The 17,904-nt window shown below is 33.9% G+C and overlaps 1 protein-coding gene across 13 annotated transcripts in view; it reads left to right on the top strand.

Annotated features, from left to right (window-relative positions):
* The window catches only part of LOC129005959 (muscle calcium channel subunit alpha-1-like), a 332,295-nt gene that overhangs the window by 17,070 nt on the left and 297,321 nt on the right, over positions 1 to 17,904 (top strand). For 12 of the 13 annotated variants that reach the window (XR_008491886.1, XM_054435032.1, XM_054435024.1 and 9 more), the window contains exon 1: positions 12,104 to 12,218. The exons of the other annotated variant lie outside the window; for it this stretch is intronic. Coding sequence is in view for 11 of the 12 variants with exons in the window: in XM_054435032.1 (XP_054291007.1) it covers positions 12,191 to 12,218 (28 nt within the window). In the remaining variant the exon portion in view is untranslated. Of the gene's footprint in view, positions 1 to 12,103; positions 12,219 to 17,904 lie in introns of those variants that run through there. 13 annotated transcript variants of the gene reach the window in all.

Here is a 17,904-nt window from a genome sequence, read left to right as displayed (position 1 = left end):
CTACAATTTAAAACAATTATATCATCTGAAACAGAATTTTCCATCTTAGAATAATTTATTTCGTTCTTTATTACATTCCAAGCAGCCCTACTTTTATTTTTTGAATTAGCAATGTACTCATAATTAATCTTACGTGTAAACAATTTTGTTTCATGGCTATAAATTTTTTCTCAGCCTTAAATAATTTAACCAATTCTTTTCACTTATTACACGAGAAGCATTATTCTTATCCTTTGGAGTAATGTCGCTAAAGGGATGCTATTGTAGTAAAATATACTATCATCATCATCATCATCATCATCATTTATTGATTTTTCCCTCAAGGGGTACATAAAAAAACATTTCCAAAATCAATTACATGAAAAAAACAAAGGTTAGTACATTAGTTTTACTAATAACTAGGTAAATAAATAATCATATAAATATTAACATGCAATAAATAATTCAATAAATAACCAATAAATATCTCATAAATAAATACTGTATAAACATAGAATACCGGTAGAAGAACAATAAATATTTACACTGATAGCTGAGCCAACATTAAAAATTAATTATATTCAAAAATGCATTAAAAGAAAGAGATCCGCATTGAAATTTTAAACCAGACATTTAAGGGGGATTTGAGTCAAGAGGGGGGGGGGGGAGGGCAGCTGTATGTTGCCTGCGGACCTTATTTTCCATTCATTCTCTAATATATAAAAAAATATCTTCAAATGTTCCGCAAACTCACGCAATGTCGACATATTATTTTCCATAAACATACTGTCCATTCCAGATTTGCCCATTCCATTGTACCTACATTCAATAAATGCGTGCCTTCCATTCTCTATTTCCCCACACAGTACGCATATTCTATTTCCTGTCTCATCTTTCCTGCACATCCACAGCCAGGTTCCTAATCTATATCCCGCTATCAGTGACCTCTGACTTGGTTAAACAAACATACTCTGCTCCTGTCCTTGGCACTCCAATCATCCTTATAAAGGCCCGTTTTGCCAGAAGCGTCTGGTGCGTCCGACGCTCAGCGATGATCGCTAGAGCGATAATCGCTCAGCGTCTATCGCTCGAGCCTATTTTGCCAGAAGCGTCTGTTCCTTGCGATTATTTGATCAGTATAAGTGGTTTACTTGGTGGCAAAAGGAGTGTTTCTGAAAATGACCTGTAAAAAGCAAATAGTAAAGTATTGGTTAGCTGAGGGATTAGACGATGATGAGTAGAAATGTTGTGCAAACCTAGGGAAGAAATGCGTACTATGTTTTTAAAGAGGCCTGAAGAGGGATATTCTAAATTGTTCATTGAATTTCAATTAACAATTGACTTAACAGTCGTGTGCTGAAATGGCTTCAATCGGTTTTTCATCTTCTTCACTATTGAATCCCCACTTTGTTTGTGACATGTCACTAAACTTTCAAACACAACTTATTTAAAGAAACAAAAAGTTAAGTCAACAACTAAACACGTGCTTATTCCAGTAATAATCGCTAGCGACTGCGTCTCCGTCTGCTCCAGGAGCAGTGGTCCGCGTCAGACGCTTGCGTCTCAGTTACAGACGCTGGCGGCTGCAGCGATAGACGCTTCTGGCAAAATAGACTAACCTAAAACAATGCAAAGCAGTGGGCAGCGATTGACGCGGAGCGATAGACGCTGAGCGTCAGACGCACGAGACGCTTCTGGCAAAACGGGCCTTAACTTCTAAACATTTATTTTTCATCGCCTCAGTCCATAAATAAGAGTAACATGCATTCTTTAAAACATGTTTAATTTGTTTAGTTTTTTTAAGCTAAGAGTATCACTTTGCCAGATATCAATTAAATAAATATTTTCTAACAACTGCTATTTTGCCTGACCATGAACTGTTGTTTCTATAATTTTCATTAACTTTTAAACAAGCTCTTTGTAATTTCTTATCTAATGATGTCTTTATTCTTACAAAATATACTATCGCTCTTTCTTTAGCTTTAAATGACGTTAATAACCTGCCAGCTTCCAAAATCGATCCACTATTGGCTATATTATAACTTACTCCCAATAATCTTTTACAATGTGCTATGCCTACTCTGTTTACAATTCTTTCATCACATCTTGTTCCACAGATTTCTGCTCCATACAAAGAAATTGGTTCTACTAACGCATCAAACATTCTATTTATAAGCTTTATTAATTTTTTTTTATTTTCATAATAAGTCTTTCTGACAGTCGAGGCAGCTACTTCCGCTTTGTTTGCCATTGCTTTTTGATGCTTAGTCCAAGTTCCGTTATGATTTAACTCTACTCCTAAGTATTTATTTATACTCTTTCACAATTTCTAATCGCTTTTTCATTATTTACCAACTTAGGGAAGTAAAATATACTACATAACATGAAGATGAACCCAACAAATTTTAATGAAAATATATTTATTGAACGGGGCTATTTTCCTCGGAATACGCTGCGGATGAGTTTTACAGCATGCTGCTTATTTTCGCCCTAGAGAAAAGTAGAGCTGCTTTAGCCACGTAACCCAAGAATTAAAAACAGCCCTATTTGTCTGCAGTGTGATGAAAATGTTGCTTACTTAACATGTTTTTTATGTAGACATTGTGTAAATGAAGACAATAAGAAACACATAAGATGTGATAAAGCTGTTATTAGCAATATTAATACAAAAAACAGTATGTACAGAAAACATTTTTTTAAATATGTTCAATTGTTCATATTATAGGAGTGTTCATTCTTTTGAATAAAATAAGGGGTTAAATGACCCTTCGTTAAAGGACGGACATTGTAACAGATATTGTAATCCAATTAGGTAGTGTTCAGGGAATGAACTTAATGAATGTAATTGTTGCTATTAACAGCGCTACCATATCTGATACCATTCTTTTTAAATTTTCTGACGTAATACCTAAGACTTTAGAAATGCGTAAATTCCATGGGTTAACTACAACCCATATACCCCCGCTGCGGAAAACCTGCAGACTAGGCCAATTTCAATTTAAAATTCTGACTACGAGGTGTGTTAAAATTATTTATTTCCCGTACAGTATTTGCATCCTCAGGGTTTTATTGTTCGATTATAATGATATAGGCTAGTTAGATATTTTTTAAGTCAGAAATATTTGTACTATTATTTGTCAATACTAATGTTTACGGTTTTAGAGTTCTAATATAATAACATTGTGTTCCGTATTTCATAATATTACTTATATTAAATTACTTACTTCTTTCACTTATTGAAAATAATATTATAATCTAGGCAATAAGTGTATGACCTAGTATTTTAGGGCTTGGTAAACCAAGGTTTCAGCTTCCTAAAATAGTAACTAGAGATGGTAGATTCTAAGAATGTCATATTGTACTTGAGAATAGTGGTTTGTAAACAATTTATGCAAATTCCTTCCATACAAAATCTATCTTGTAATTTTTCTTGTATTTCCCACTTTTTATCAAATTGTATTGCCTTTTTTATAATCACCCTTTTTATATTTAATTTTTGAAAGGTTTAATGCATGTTAAGATATGACCTTGCCGTGCCTAATTTTGGATAATGTATAAATAATATTGCATAATAATATGTCATTCCCGCTATTATTACAAATACACGTTTTAGTGTAGGGAAACCAAAGCATTTTCAAACCAATATAAGTGTAGGTCTTCATTATTTTGAAGGGAAATATCACGTAAAATTATTTGCGCTTGTGTAAATTAGTTTAGAATCCCCTTGTACTACTGCAGTATAGTTACCATATTCAAAGAATTTAGAATAAATGCAACAAAGGGGATTCTAACTCTATACACCATCTTTGCTTAATTTAAAATAAATAGGCCTATTACAAATGTAAAATATTTTACCCCTAATATTTTACTCTGACCTGTATGGAAAGCTAGAATGTACTGTAGGCCTACACTGTATCAAGTTGAGTAAATTCAGAGTGTATACCTGAGACATATAGGAAATTCAGTACCCACTCGAAATTAATCTTATTACAAGCAATTTATGCTCAAACTAATCACAATATAGCCCACCCCTCACATTTGTAACATATATCACATGCCACATGCCTACGCCAAAAGAGTATTTAGTTTATAATTTACTATGAAAATAAATAGTTATAAATACATTGTCAACAAAGCTTTAATTTAAGAAAATGCATTTATAAATCAAAATATGCTGCTATGGAATTTCTTTGCTTCGAGGAAGAAAGCCAAGAAACTTCAACTTTGATTTGGTCAGATCCTTCAAGTTGTCCTGCGTGATATGGTATACGTACTTACTTCATTGTCACACACTGACACATGCAGGCGAGAGCAATAGCAGGATGTTAGCTTTGCTTTAACACTCTATAAAACTCTTTCTAGGTTATACACTTTATAATGTACCGTTTTTATAATTCCGTGGTTGTTTTTATTTTAGTTTTTCCATCTCTTCACAGCATAATAGTAAAGAAAATATTGAGTGTATGTCTCAGGACGAAACATAAATCGGTACAACAATACAAACAAACAAAAATACACCTTTCAAGGAAAGTCCGCAAACCAAACGACATTCTGTTTGATATACACATATATTCGTGTTTTGAGAAAACAGATAGTTTTGTAAAATCATTGAAATCAATAATAAATAATGAAGATATTTGCAAAATTTTATAGAGATGAATACTAAAATAAGCGATTTTAAAACATCAATTTCTTACACAGGCTTAATTTTAGTAGGACAACACACTTTCAGTTTAGAGGGTGTATTGCTAGATTAGCGTCTCGGACTTCGGTGCTGGAGGGACGGGTTCAATTCTCGGCACACCCACACAAGTTAATGGGTTTTGACCTCTTTCCCAACTTTGACTTTGAGACATACAGTAATATAAAGTGGTTTAAATACCTGCATAAAAGTTATCCACAATACTTTAATACACTTTATTGAAATATTGGTTATCCGGAGGCTAAATCACAATGAAAATATAGTAATAGCTTATTTCCTATATGGGATATCCCAATTGTGGATCATAAAAACACTCCTAAAGCCTCTCTTCTCACCCATGGTAGGAATCATTGGGATGGTTAAATAAAAACATTGAGAAATTGGGATTTACTGGAGTTATCGTGCTTTCGATTAGTATTGTTTATTCGTGTATAAAAAATGCTGCATTTTCAAAGACTTGGTAAGCCTCTGGATGCTATCATTTTACTTAAAATGGCGTACAATACCTGCATAAAGTAATCCTTGGTTGCTATAGTGACATTTAGTTTCGGTTCTTACTACTGTAGTAGGTTGAACCATCATCAGGCCTACAAGGATGATGGTTCATGCCAAAAGTTCTACTAAGTTGGAACTACAGCAAACAAGGATTACTATATGCAGGTATTGAACACCATTTTAAGAACAAAATGCTATATAAACTATAAGCAATTTAGACGAACGGGGTTTTTACTTCTGATATTCATTAAATAAAAATGTTAAATGGCTTTATATCGAAGTCTCGCCTTACAAAATACCATACAATCCATATCATTCCAGGGGAACCAAAATTCATCGAATCATGTTATTTATACTGTACATGAATATGATAGTAAATCATCTTTTACTTTTAACCTCTTTGGATAATAATTATTTTAAACCAATCTCCAAAGATCTGATCTAGTTTAATTATTAAAGCATAATAATTTGATGTATAAAAAATCAAGTAGGGATGTATGGGACCTTTCTGTCTGATACTATCACGATCACGAACACAGAGTTCTTCACAAAACTATGCCCTACATAAAACTTGTCTGGACTCAACAGAATTCCCCATTTCCTCTGGACGCTATGCACTGCACCTTAACTGCTACTAACTTATTCATGTACAACTAGTACCCTCGACACTTCCTCCACTTGTCCATCTCATTATGGTGAACGTGTTCACCAGTGAAAATAATAAACAAATTAGAGTTACAGTACTAAGATCAACTTAACATATAAAACGACAAACAAATAAAAAGCACAAACTAAAATAATTAAATTCACCATTGCCTAGGAAGAACGAGTGCATTTCTATGATTTTTAACCTAAACCATTAACAAACATGTTTTGACACCACAGGGAATTTCGTTATCATTGACTATACACAGAGTAGACTTCCCTTCCAATGTAACATTTTTAAGCAAAAAAAGTTGTGCAATCTGTTGAGATGGTCTACTAACTAATGACAATATTCTGTGTCAAGTGATAAACCAATCAGCTGTTGGTATGGATTTTTATTAACATTAAGTCCAATACACTAGTACCCTCTGGTCAGATGGTCCTGGACTTGATCTATTTTCTTGGCTTTATATTTTTATATCGGATGCGAAATCTACTCTGTGTATAGTCAATGTCGTTACAATTTATGTCAATTTATGTTACAATTTATGTCGTATACAACTTTAGACAAATGTACGAGAAACTCCATTTTCCAAACTCAATCTTTGACTCTGGGACAGTGCAGCATGAGGCTTCCATGGCGGGTTCTACTCCTAGAGACCTCCTCTCTCAAGAAGGTACTGTGGCTGCTGTTAGTCAAGAGCCTTGTGCACCATGTGGCACGTTATGATAATGACTGCTGCAGCTCTGTATGGATTGTCATGTTAAAATCTTTCTCATTGCTACTAGTTCACGATTAATTCGCCAGGAATACAATGGATGACATCTTACAAAAATTGTGGTAACATTAAGCTACAGTTCAATATTTTTAAAAAATAAAGAAATTCTTTACTTATTTTGTAAGGAAATACAACTACTTTTTGTAAAGAAAAATAAGAATCTCTTTACTTATATTTTTGGTAAGGAATAACAACTACTTTATTTCCTTACTTAATTGATCATTCCATCAAATAAAATCACCTCACACCTTTATGTAATACAATTTAGGTATTCCATACAGGTGTGAGTATAACAAAAAGTTGCCCCCTGGTGGGGTTTGAGAATGAAATTTAATTTAATTTAATCAGACAACTGAGGACTAAATCAATTACAGAGCAGTGCCGTGGAATTAATGATATTAAGTGGGCCCTGCAATTAAATACCCCAGAAGTCCGATTTATGGACCGTGAGAGGTCTGATATGTCCTCCTTCACACCTTCTTCAGCTTAATTCTAAACACTTCTTACAACTAATAGATGTGTTTGTTTCTACGTTATTAGGGCGTACAATACGACAGAGAAAAAAGGCACGCGCTTTAGTGAGGAATTGTAAAGGGTTTCCTACAACGATTTACATGTCTACCGTAAGTGATTCATTCCAGGCTGGGCCCGGCGACGGCGCGAGGCTATTTCTAGCTCAACACTTGGGCCGACACACCCAAGTCCACGACCGCTCCCACGTGCTAACTTTGCTAAAGAATCTGTTTCAATCCACATTTACGTGTTAAAATTAACTAAACATAATAAATTCTTTTACGAAACAAAATTCACATAAGATAGTTTTTGCCTAAGCTGTTTTCGTAAAGATCTGATGTTGTTAATATGTTTTAAAGTTAAAGTTGTATATTTGTTTGCAAAGTAAATTTTCAATACACAGACATTTATCGCCATAGACGTTTTCTTTTTAATTACTATCCTACAGGTTTAGACTAAGCCACCAAGTTTCGGAATCTGTTCAAGCCTTTACGTAATTGGCTATACAGTACGGACTGTCTCAATTTAGTTTTGTTTAGTAATTTAATTTTTATTTTACTAGAGCAGATTAATAATAAACGAGTTTGTTTTTTTTCCTCCAACTGATGAATTCAACTAGTTTGGGAGTGACAAAAATTATAAGTTATTATGTTAATAGTATTACATTACAACTTATCTCCGGATCTATTTTAATCAACGAGTGTTGTATTTAAATCTGTTATTTCATCCCTAGATTATTATCTAACATTGACCAGTTGTCCGTTTGACAATTGACCTGTTGAGGCTGAATTTTAAAATACCAGTTATTTGATGGTTTACATAACACGTACCAACATAGTTTTAGTTAATGGACAATAAGTAAATAAATATAGTTTAATAGTAACAATCCCTGCCAACATATTTATATATCTTAGTCTTGGAAGAAATTCCTTGTTATTGAGGAGACCAAATATTTTAACCCATTTGGTTCAAAAGGGTCATCAACAAGGGACCACAGCAATTTCACTTTTAGACCTCAACCTGCGTTTTTAAAACATCCACTAAATTCAATAATATTCATTGATCATCAGTACTAACTCAAGGTACTTGTCTCTGCCACCATGGAGGATATGATATACACCTTTTCTCCGAAGAATAGAACTTTGAGTGTAAATAGCTGGCACTCGTAGTTAGTTCATCGACTTCTTTCTGTATTTCTCTTTTGACGAGCACTATCGATTGTATAGGGTCCGCAAATAATTTGATGATAGTCGGAAATTGGTTTTTGGGAGATCAAGATCCCATAAAAAAACTTGATTTCGTAATCGTCTTAACACATGCAATTATATACTTGTTAGACTCGACTTGTCGAGCACTATCGATCTATAGGGTCGGTTTTTGTCTCTTAGGGCCGCTTTCCCCAAATCAAGATTAACTCTGATCGCGGTTTAAACTCTAGTTTAACCTCAGATTCACTTTCCCCAAAATAATTTCTCCGTTTAAACTAGGTTTAAGTTAACCCTAGGGGTTAGGCTGGTTTAACTGGCGATCCGTGGGTTAACCCAGGAGAGAAGAATAATAGCTTGATTTTGATTGGCTCTTGGCTGACTTGTTACGTTCGGCAGACGGCAATGGCAAATATCCTTGTTTGACATTTGTTAAACATAACCTAAAATAAATTGAACTGGAAATAAATTAAAAATAACAAACCAGAACCTATGTGGACAATTAATTCATGACTATTTCAAATTTAAAGATATAAGGCTACAGATATACAGTAATGGTTTTAAGGTTTTTAAATGCGTAGAGTAGGCCTAAATTATTATATATTTTCGGTAGGTAGTATCGTAGTTGTGTACAATCGATAGGTTACCTTGTCCATAGCAACGCAACAGTGGTTGGAAAGTTTGCTCATAAGAAGCCTTTTGGTTTGATTTTATTTTAACACGAGTCTTACATTACACAAAAGTAAATATTAAACATTCGGGCCTAACCACTAGTCTATTATTATCATGTGTAAATTAACAACTACTGCAGTACGCCTAAAATTAAATTTAGTTTAGAAACATCGAACGTGTCTAATGCTGAGTAGCCTAGGCCTGCCATTACAAAGGATAGGCTCTAGTTTTTAATCCACAAACATTAATTTTGCGTCTTTCCCAACATTTTATTTTCCCATGATTGTAAATGCTTTTTTTATGCGTACAGTAGGCCTACTGTTTAATTAAGTTTGAGCTTAAATAAACACAATAAATGAAATGCTTATAAATTAGCATCAGTACAATTTATTAGCCTGCAAATAAAAATGTTTCTTTTTAATGTCAACAATTGGAGACAATGACACGAAACCTAATACAAATAACCAAAACACGAGAAAATTAATGACAGATATGTCATAGTGGGGAGGGAAGTTAAACAGCTAATATTATTGCAGACAAAACTGCATAACAGTGTTGCCAACATTGTTGCTTGCAAAGAAAAGCTAGGTTAAACTAAACTTTCATGACAAAATAGTGGGGAAAGCCATCCTAAGTTTAACCCACGGATTAAAGTTAACCGAGATTAAGTTAAACTTGATTTGGGGAAAGCGGCCCTTAGCTTCAAGGGCAAGGACCATATACGGAAAACGGACAAGTATCAAAATGCACTTATGTTCATCAGGTTTAATTGTAATTGAATAAGAATAAGCGAATCACTGACATTGTTAATTATTAAAGAAAACTCATAATGTCATGACGTCCATAATGAACTTTTACGGAATAGTGTTATGAAGGCTAGGGGAGTCGAGCCCCTTCCCCATGTTTTGCGGAAAATTTGATGTTATAAGCGACCCCGTATTCTACCTGTTTATTGGTTGACCATGAAATCTCTTGGAAGGGTGGATGTGCGTAATTAAGGGTTGTCCTTGGGGGATCCCTCCACCAAGTGCGCGGTTAAGGCGTCTACCTATGGTGATGTTGAGCTGCGCATGTCGTTCCCAGAATTCAGGGATTAACCGAACTAATGGTCGTGCTGCGCATGTGGCTCCTCCGTCGAGGGTAGTCTACAAACTGCGCATTAATGTTTTCGGCTAAATTGGTAGTCAACAGTTTTCAAGTATTCTAAGTCATACTGTTGGGAGCAAATGTAACAATATGTTCACTACGGTTGTACAATTGTAGAATGTACCCACTTGACACTCTTACGGTACTCTTCTGGTGCTCCCCCGACCATTCGGGTAGTGAGAAATTATGCCGGGTCTATAAAATATTTGAAATGATTCATCTATTCTCGTAACAGATCCATTGTTTGGTTACCACTGGTCCAAACTAATTTCCATCTGCAGTACGACCTAACTAAACTGTAATAACTACCTAACTATCTAATAACTATTCGCATTTTCTAGTGGAATGTGGTACGTCACAGTCCTCTCAAGAATCGCCAACTATTGTGAAACAAACACATAAAGCCTTCAGGTGAATCAAACTGGATTTTAAACATTTCACTGGAAAGTTTCATTTATTATAATGCTACCGTCAAAGTATATAATCAGACGTTCTGTATATTCCCAAAAATGAATCTGCAAAATATGAAATAAAGCTATTAATAATACTAATAATAATAATACTATAATATAAAATAAATATATACTTTGCCTAGTCATTTTATAAAATGCTTATTGCCTCTATATGTATAATACCCCCGCCGCAGCAATCCTGCAGACTAAGCGAATTTCCATCTACATTGCTGATATTCTACTAAATTATTCCCTTAAAATTATCAGATTTATCTCCTATAAATATCATTAATTTGTTATGAGTACTGAGGCTTAGTTGCTACTGGGAAGACAATAAAGTGTGTTTATATATATATATATATATATATATATATATATATATAGCTTAGTAATAGCTTAGTAATAAATAGCTTAGTATGTAGTAAACAAAATTTCCAAATTTAATTTAAATATGTCCATAGACAAGCAAGCTACAATAGTTTATTTATTCTCCGTTAGAATAACACGGTAATTTTAAATTACAAATTTTTGGAATTCCTTCCGTAACCAGGCATACAACAACGCTTCAATGTACTAAATATTTGCTTTTTTAGCACTACAAAATGGTTTGGAAAGAAATTTGAAAAAAAATTATGTTTTTAGGATGAAAAATGGGAAAACCCCATTTTTACCCCATCACAACCCCAAAAACCCTTGTTCCCATAGTCCGATCATGCTGGTTCGTGAACTTGTTCGAATAAATGTAGGTTTACACGTTTATACAAAATTTCATCACAATTTTTACTCAAGTTATCGCACTGACGGACACATATATAAATAAATAAATATATATATATACTGGTATATGAATTTAAACGTATAGTGTTTTTAGCCTCTGGGGACCTCAAAACGAAAAAGTAAATCTGTTCCGGGTCCAGGTCTTACCACGAGACCTACGGTAATAGCTTATTCCCTCTAAGGGAAATTCGCAAAAAATATGGTGTTTTGTGACTTTTTTAGACTTCCCCTCCCTGTTTTGCAGTAATTGATCTAATCACCTTGCTGGCCTAACCTTACCACATACAAAATATTTATTTTTGTTAACACTTTTTTAATCTTTTGATAATTTTTTTGTCATTTACCTATCCAATCTCAAATAAAATAACCTTAAATAATCTAAAGTGACCATAAACAAAATAGTTGAATATTGTCAAGTAAATCGTTTCTTAACAAACATCTTTATTTTATACTTTTCCTGACATACCTATGGTTATTCTATACATGGTCTAGTCCAAGATAAAAAAAATTCTATCCTAGCGTCAGGCATAGATTACCTGCATTGTATACTTTGCGGGTAACATATGTAACTAAATGGTTTTGTGTAGAAACAAAGTTCTCGCTTAGAGGAGCCGCAGTCGGGTTGTGGGTCGGGGTGATGGGTGGGAATGGGGTGGTGACGTCCGGTAAAGGGGGGGGGGGGAGGGGGTGCGCCGTGACGCTATAGTTCGACGACGCCGGTCGAACTCACAGTTACATAGTAGTGAGGCTGATACATAGTCGCCGTGTCGCGGACAAGACGTAGTGGGTGTGTCTTCAACTGATGGCTACTGGGGACCCTAGGACATGGAGCTGGCCGCCCCCCAGACCCCAGGTAAACTTTGACCCTTATACCCGTGTACCCATCTGGCCCGCCGAGCTGTGCCGGTGTAGTGTCTCGACCCGCTGGCAGGAGTGTTGTTTTGGTAACTGATAAGCGTATACCGAAATACCTTTGGGGACCATTATACTTAGTCAACAATGGGAAATATTCAATCCATACAATATATGGTTAGGTAAGAATAAATGTTAGTTACCTCACTTCTCGTCACTCATAATAAAGCATTATAAAATAAGAAAACGAGACAGATCTATGTTGTAATTAGGACTTTATAGAAAATAACGTACGTTACATTATACATGAATATAACTTTAACACCTTATTTTATACATAATCATTGTTATTTAACATGTTTTATGCTTATATGCGGACTTCTTTTCATTTGTGATCAATCACGACTAAAAATATTATACTTTAATAAAACTATTGTCCCGGAAATATGCTGGCCATTGTTGTAAAGGATACTTGCATGTAGGGTGCATGCATACACAAGGGTAGTGCTGTGTTATGTTGTGTTTCAAGAGTTCACCCTAATTAGCTACCCTTGGACCAAGTAAACAACGAACTGTAAAATTAAAATCTCACATTCATGTTAGAGCACTGCTGGTGTTTTCAACACTATAGTAATAAGGATTTTATTTTAAGCCTTTCGCACCGGCATACTTTTAATCGTAATTTATTAGTAACATTTGTGTATCCTAATTTTGTACTAGGTATTTAGTATCTGTTGAGCGTATTTAGCCATAAAAAAGATTTTAACAACGTATTTTTAACATTTTTATCTTGTCTACGTGCTATTACGTGAACAAAAATTTGGTTTGGAAAAATCTTTTTGTCTTAAAACAATCTATACATGTTTCGTAGACTAATTGTAGAGTTACATTTTCTAGACATTATATTTTGTTAATTCAAAATTCTATTATTGTTGAAAGTCTCCAAACACTGGCCATTTAACAATGAACACACATTAGTTTTTTTTCTGACAGTATTGTAATAATTTACCTTAAATCTAAATATTTTTACATTTTAAACTTTTACAGACTCATGCATATATGAATACAAGGGTGTATGAGTGTAAGTAGTTTAGTTTGTAAAAACTGTTTTAAAGTATTAAATTTAATCAAACCCTACCTTAAAAGTAACACCTAGGAGTCCTCTGTCTTCAACGTAAGCAACGCTATCTAACGTAAATTGCAGGTTTCACATTCTGTAGGTGTTTAAAATAAGAATAAAAAAAAAAACAACTGTATACTTTTAAGACACTCTGACACTCATGACATTTAAGTTAATTCGATCATGTTTGTCATTTTTTTTTAAAGGAGTTCAACAATATATAGTAGTACTTGGTTTAGTTTACATTGAAATGATTTTGAATTATTCCGAAGAGGAGTAGTTATACGCAACTGTGTTGTAGTAGTTCAAACGATTATTTAAAAATACGTTCTATGGAAAGAAACTATTAAAACAAAAGAAGAAGGCTAGACTACGAATCACTTTGTGAAATTAATATTTTATTCCAACAATGTTGAATGTTCCTACACAATGTTCCCTCCGTAATTAATGTGATAATGTACATACACCACTTTTAAATTCATTGAATAATCATTTTTCCGAATACGCAGGAATACAATTTAAACTGTTAAGATCCCTAAATCAAGTAGGCCTAGTCGTACTATTGGACATAGTGTTCTAGTGTTGAAACAACAGCTTTCCTTGAGGCCGATTTCCTTAATAAACCAGTAAATAATTTCCTTAATAAATCTGTAATAAACCAGCCACTTTAATCATTTTCGTTTTAGTACTTCTCGTGAAAAAGATATGGTCCAGTATACATCGAAATATTTATTTTTTAAATAAAATTATACCACCCAGAAATCAATAGTGACCAATTGTTCGCTTGGAAAAATCGAAACACATTATATAAAGTGGATATTACGGAATGTTGCGTTGAGTACAGTACTAGAATCGTCGCAGCGAACGCTCAACACAATGAAGCAACGATTCGCGGACCGAGGAGCGCACAATACTTGCTCTAATGGGAGGTCATAAATAAAATCCGTAGGGGTAGGACCAAGGAGCGCAGAGGTACCTTGCGCGCCTCGGTCCTACCCATGCAAGGAACTAATCCCCTAATTATACGGATTAAAAGAGACAATGGCTGGGTCAACCCTGCAAGTAAATCCCATTAGTCGCGCCTCATTGAATACACTTCTTTAAAATGAAAATGTAAGGAGTAATTTTGAAACTATAAATATGTTAACAGAGACAATGCAAGATACTGGATTATGCATTCGAAGTAGTTATCTTAAAAACAGTTGGGTTTTGTCCTACGTTAATAAGCCCATTTTCAATGCAGACACACTGCATATTTTTCTAAGTGCAGTTTAATACAAATTAAATATTTATCAAAATAATAGTACGGAACTAAATTTGCATTATTCTATTATAATTAAAATCATATTAGATTATTTGAGACAGCTAAACTTTCTCTCTGCGTTTCAGAACTATCAAATGTTTACATTATTTTGTTTTGCAGGTATAGTTTATACAATTTTGAAATAGCTTTGAAGGCATGACGACTATTAATTGCTTATAGCATGCATGATTCTACGTGATTTGTTTTGATCATCGACCCGTGATTCAACCTTCGTCTCCGTCCTGTGGAAACACCTGACATTTTCTCTCGTGATAGAGGTTAGGATATTGAATGACTTAATATTACCGGACGTTCGTACTATTTAGGAGCAACGCATACCATTCTTGAAACTAATTCTTAAGAACAACATTATATGTTGTGCATTTCCGGATTAGGTGGGTGAGCCTACTGCTGAAAGTGATATTTGCCAAATGACAATGTGCCTGGGCTAAATTTACTTCAAAAAGTAGTGTTGTTTACATAGGCTTTGTTTAAATTTAAAAATACTTTTTGAATAAGAATTACTTAGGTTTTTCTGAAAGTATATAGTTAGAAATATCTGAAAATAAATCGATTATTTTGTTTCGTTTACTTTTTTAACTGTTGTATTGCCGACAAAAAAGTGTATCTAATGAAAACATTTACTCCTCAAGATCCTATAATTATTCCCAACTGTTTAGACAAGCACAAATTTGTTTAATCAGAATTTACTTGGCTATTTCCAAAGTAATGGTTTAAGCATCGTAGATTTTATAGCCTCCGGATTACCAATAAATATAAACATAATTACTCTATTTTAATGCTAAATTCAAATAACAATGCTAAATTCAACAACTGGCACATACTCTAAAAGGAATTCTAAAAAAAGAGTAAACTACAAAAATTAAAACTTGTCTTTATTCAAGTAGTGTTACCTGTTACAAAGTAAATTATCTATTATAAAAAAATAAACTTTTGAGTCTAGAATCAAATAAGAGATAATAAGTAATGAGTAACTTACAATCAGTGACGTGGGTTTTTTTTTTTAATTTCTTGCTGTACATCTAATAAGGTGACCAATTTTACAAATTCGTTACCGGTGCAGATTCCTAAAGAAAGTTCTATTCTCGGTTAATGTTAACGGTGCAATTGGTACATTTTCTAACTAATGTCACAGATTCGTGGGTAAAAATACTTCATTGGGGCAAATAAATCCTAATCAGAGTGCACCATTACTCAGCATCCACAATGTAATATCATTGACAATGGTAATATACTGTGATTTTTCTTTAAATTAACAATAACTGTTTCATCTAAATAAGGCTAACTGATTATTTCAGGGCAAAATAATCAAACTTATTTATCCAGCGAGAACAAAGTTATTTTTGAAAAACATCAAACCGTAGGCCTACAGTTTAAACATTTTTTAGGCCTATACAAACATTAGTAACAATGAATTATGTTGTTTGACGTTGTGACATGTTGCTATTTAGACATTGTGATGACAATGTTATATTATACATCATTTGTGTCATTTAACAAACGTTTTACATGGTGACAACATAAACGCCAAATATAGATGATAATTCGAAAACTAAAAGAAAGTACTGTAATACAAATTGAGTTTAAATTAGGAAGATTATTTGGAATTGCAATAACTTTAAAATTATATGGAATTTGAGTCATGCTACCATATAAAGTGTTGGCTAAGTAACTTTAAAAAATTGTTCCTTTGTAAAATCTTGTTTTTGTAATATAATGTTATCACTGTTGGCATTTAAAAGTAAAGCTTACCTCCTAAGAAATGTGAAATGAATTGAGAATGGCCCGTATTGTATTTTTGGAAAAAATATATGGGATTTGAAATAGTACAAAATTGTCTACATAAAAAGTCATCATTTTGACACAAATACAATATACATAGTAAAATTCTGACTCCGATCCTTGCTCTCGAGTCTGAGAAACTGCAAAGTATATCAACTATATACTGTATTGGTACGTATGTTTTGTATTACCTTTTCTTTTTATCAATCAATGGAAAAATAAAGTACTTCAATGGATATGCGCATTTTACATATCATAAAGATGAGATGGTTTCTGTCTGTTGAATTTACCTATAAAACTAAGATGAAAAATTCAGGTTGTTTTTATCAATGGTGGGTACACGTTGAAAGCATTTAATTGTATTCATGGATTTAAATTAGCTAAGGATTTTACAAACCATTCCTGCATAAAAATTAGTATATTTCATAGCGAGGGGTCCCATTGCAAATTTGCACATTTTAATAGGGTTTTAACACCTTTTCCAAGGTAAAACTAACGGTGCTATACCCCTTTCTTTTCAAAGATTATGTTTGTTTAAAGCAGTTATTAAAAGTGAATAAACTTACTAATTTACAATAATTTCCATTCATTGATTTTAGATCCACACCATGAAGACTAAAGTCACCTACCTTAATCAAGTCGCAATTATTAAAAAGTAGCCTATTTTAAATCCATTTTTATAAAATAAAAAAATCTAAATGTGGTTTAACATTCAACTGAAGGATCAGCTTATATATTGCAATTTAAATTCGAAAGTGAAAGTGTACGGCCTGGTAATTTGATGATACATTAGTTTGGTAATAAGTTGCACTAGAAAAATATACCTGAATCAATGGTGTAGACAGTGAGGCGCGACTAATGGGATATACTCACAGGGTCGATTCAAGCATTGTCTTGTTCAACCCTCGTAAGTAGGGGATAAGTTCCTTGCACGGGTAGGACCAAGGAGCGCAAGCACCTCTGCGCTCCTTGGTCCTACCCCGACGAATTCTTCGGCCGAGGGGTTGACAGTTTTACGACTTGCGCTCCTCTGTCCGTTTCCCTGAAGCAACACGTCTTGTCCTGTTTGAGCTGCAACACGTTCGTCCCAATACCTCTTGACTGGCCTACGGAGGGTTTGCTAAGAAACACATTATATAAAGTGGATATTACGGAAAGTTGCGTTGAGTACAGTACTAGTAGGCCTATCGTCGCAGCGAACGCTCAACACAATGAAGCAAACACGTCTTGTCCTGTTTGAGCTGCAACTTGACAGGCCTACGGAGGGATTGCTAAGAAACACATTATATAAAGTGGATATTACGGAAAGTTGCGTTGAGTACAGTACTAGTAGGCCTATCGTCGCAGCGAACGCTCAACACAATGAAGCAAACACGTCTTGTCCTGTTTGAGCTGCAACTTGACAGGCCTACGGAGGGATTGCTAAGAAACACATTATATAAAGTGGATATTACGGAAAGT

The sequence above is a fragment of the Macrosteles quadrilineatus genome, unplaced genomic scaffold (genome assembly GCF_028750875.1).
Source record: "Macrosteles quadrilineatus isolate MER2022 unplaced genomic scaffold, UCM_ALF_1.0 Scaffold_47__1_contigs__length_942521, whole genome shotgun sequence".
In the NCBI taxonomy this organism is placed as follows: Eukaryota; Metazoa; Arthropoda; class Insecta; order Hemiptera; family Cicadellidae; genus Macrosteles; species Macrosteles quadrilineatus.
The sequence above is the reverse complement of the archived record's forward strand: the minus strand, read 5'-3'. Positions and strand labels throughout refer to the sequence as shown.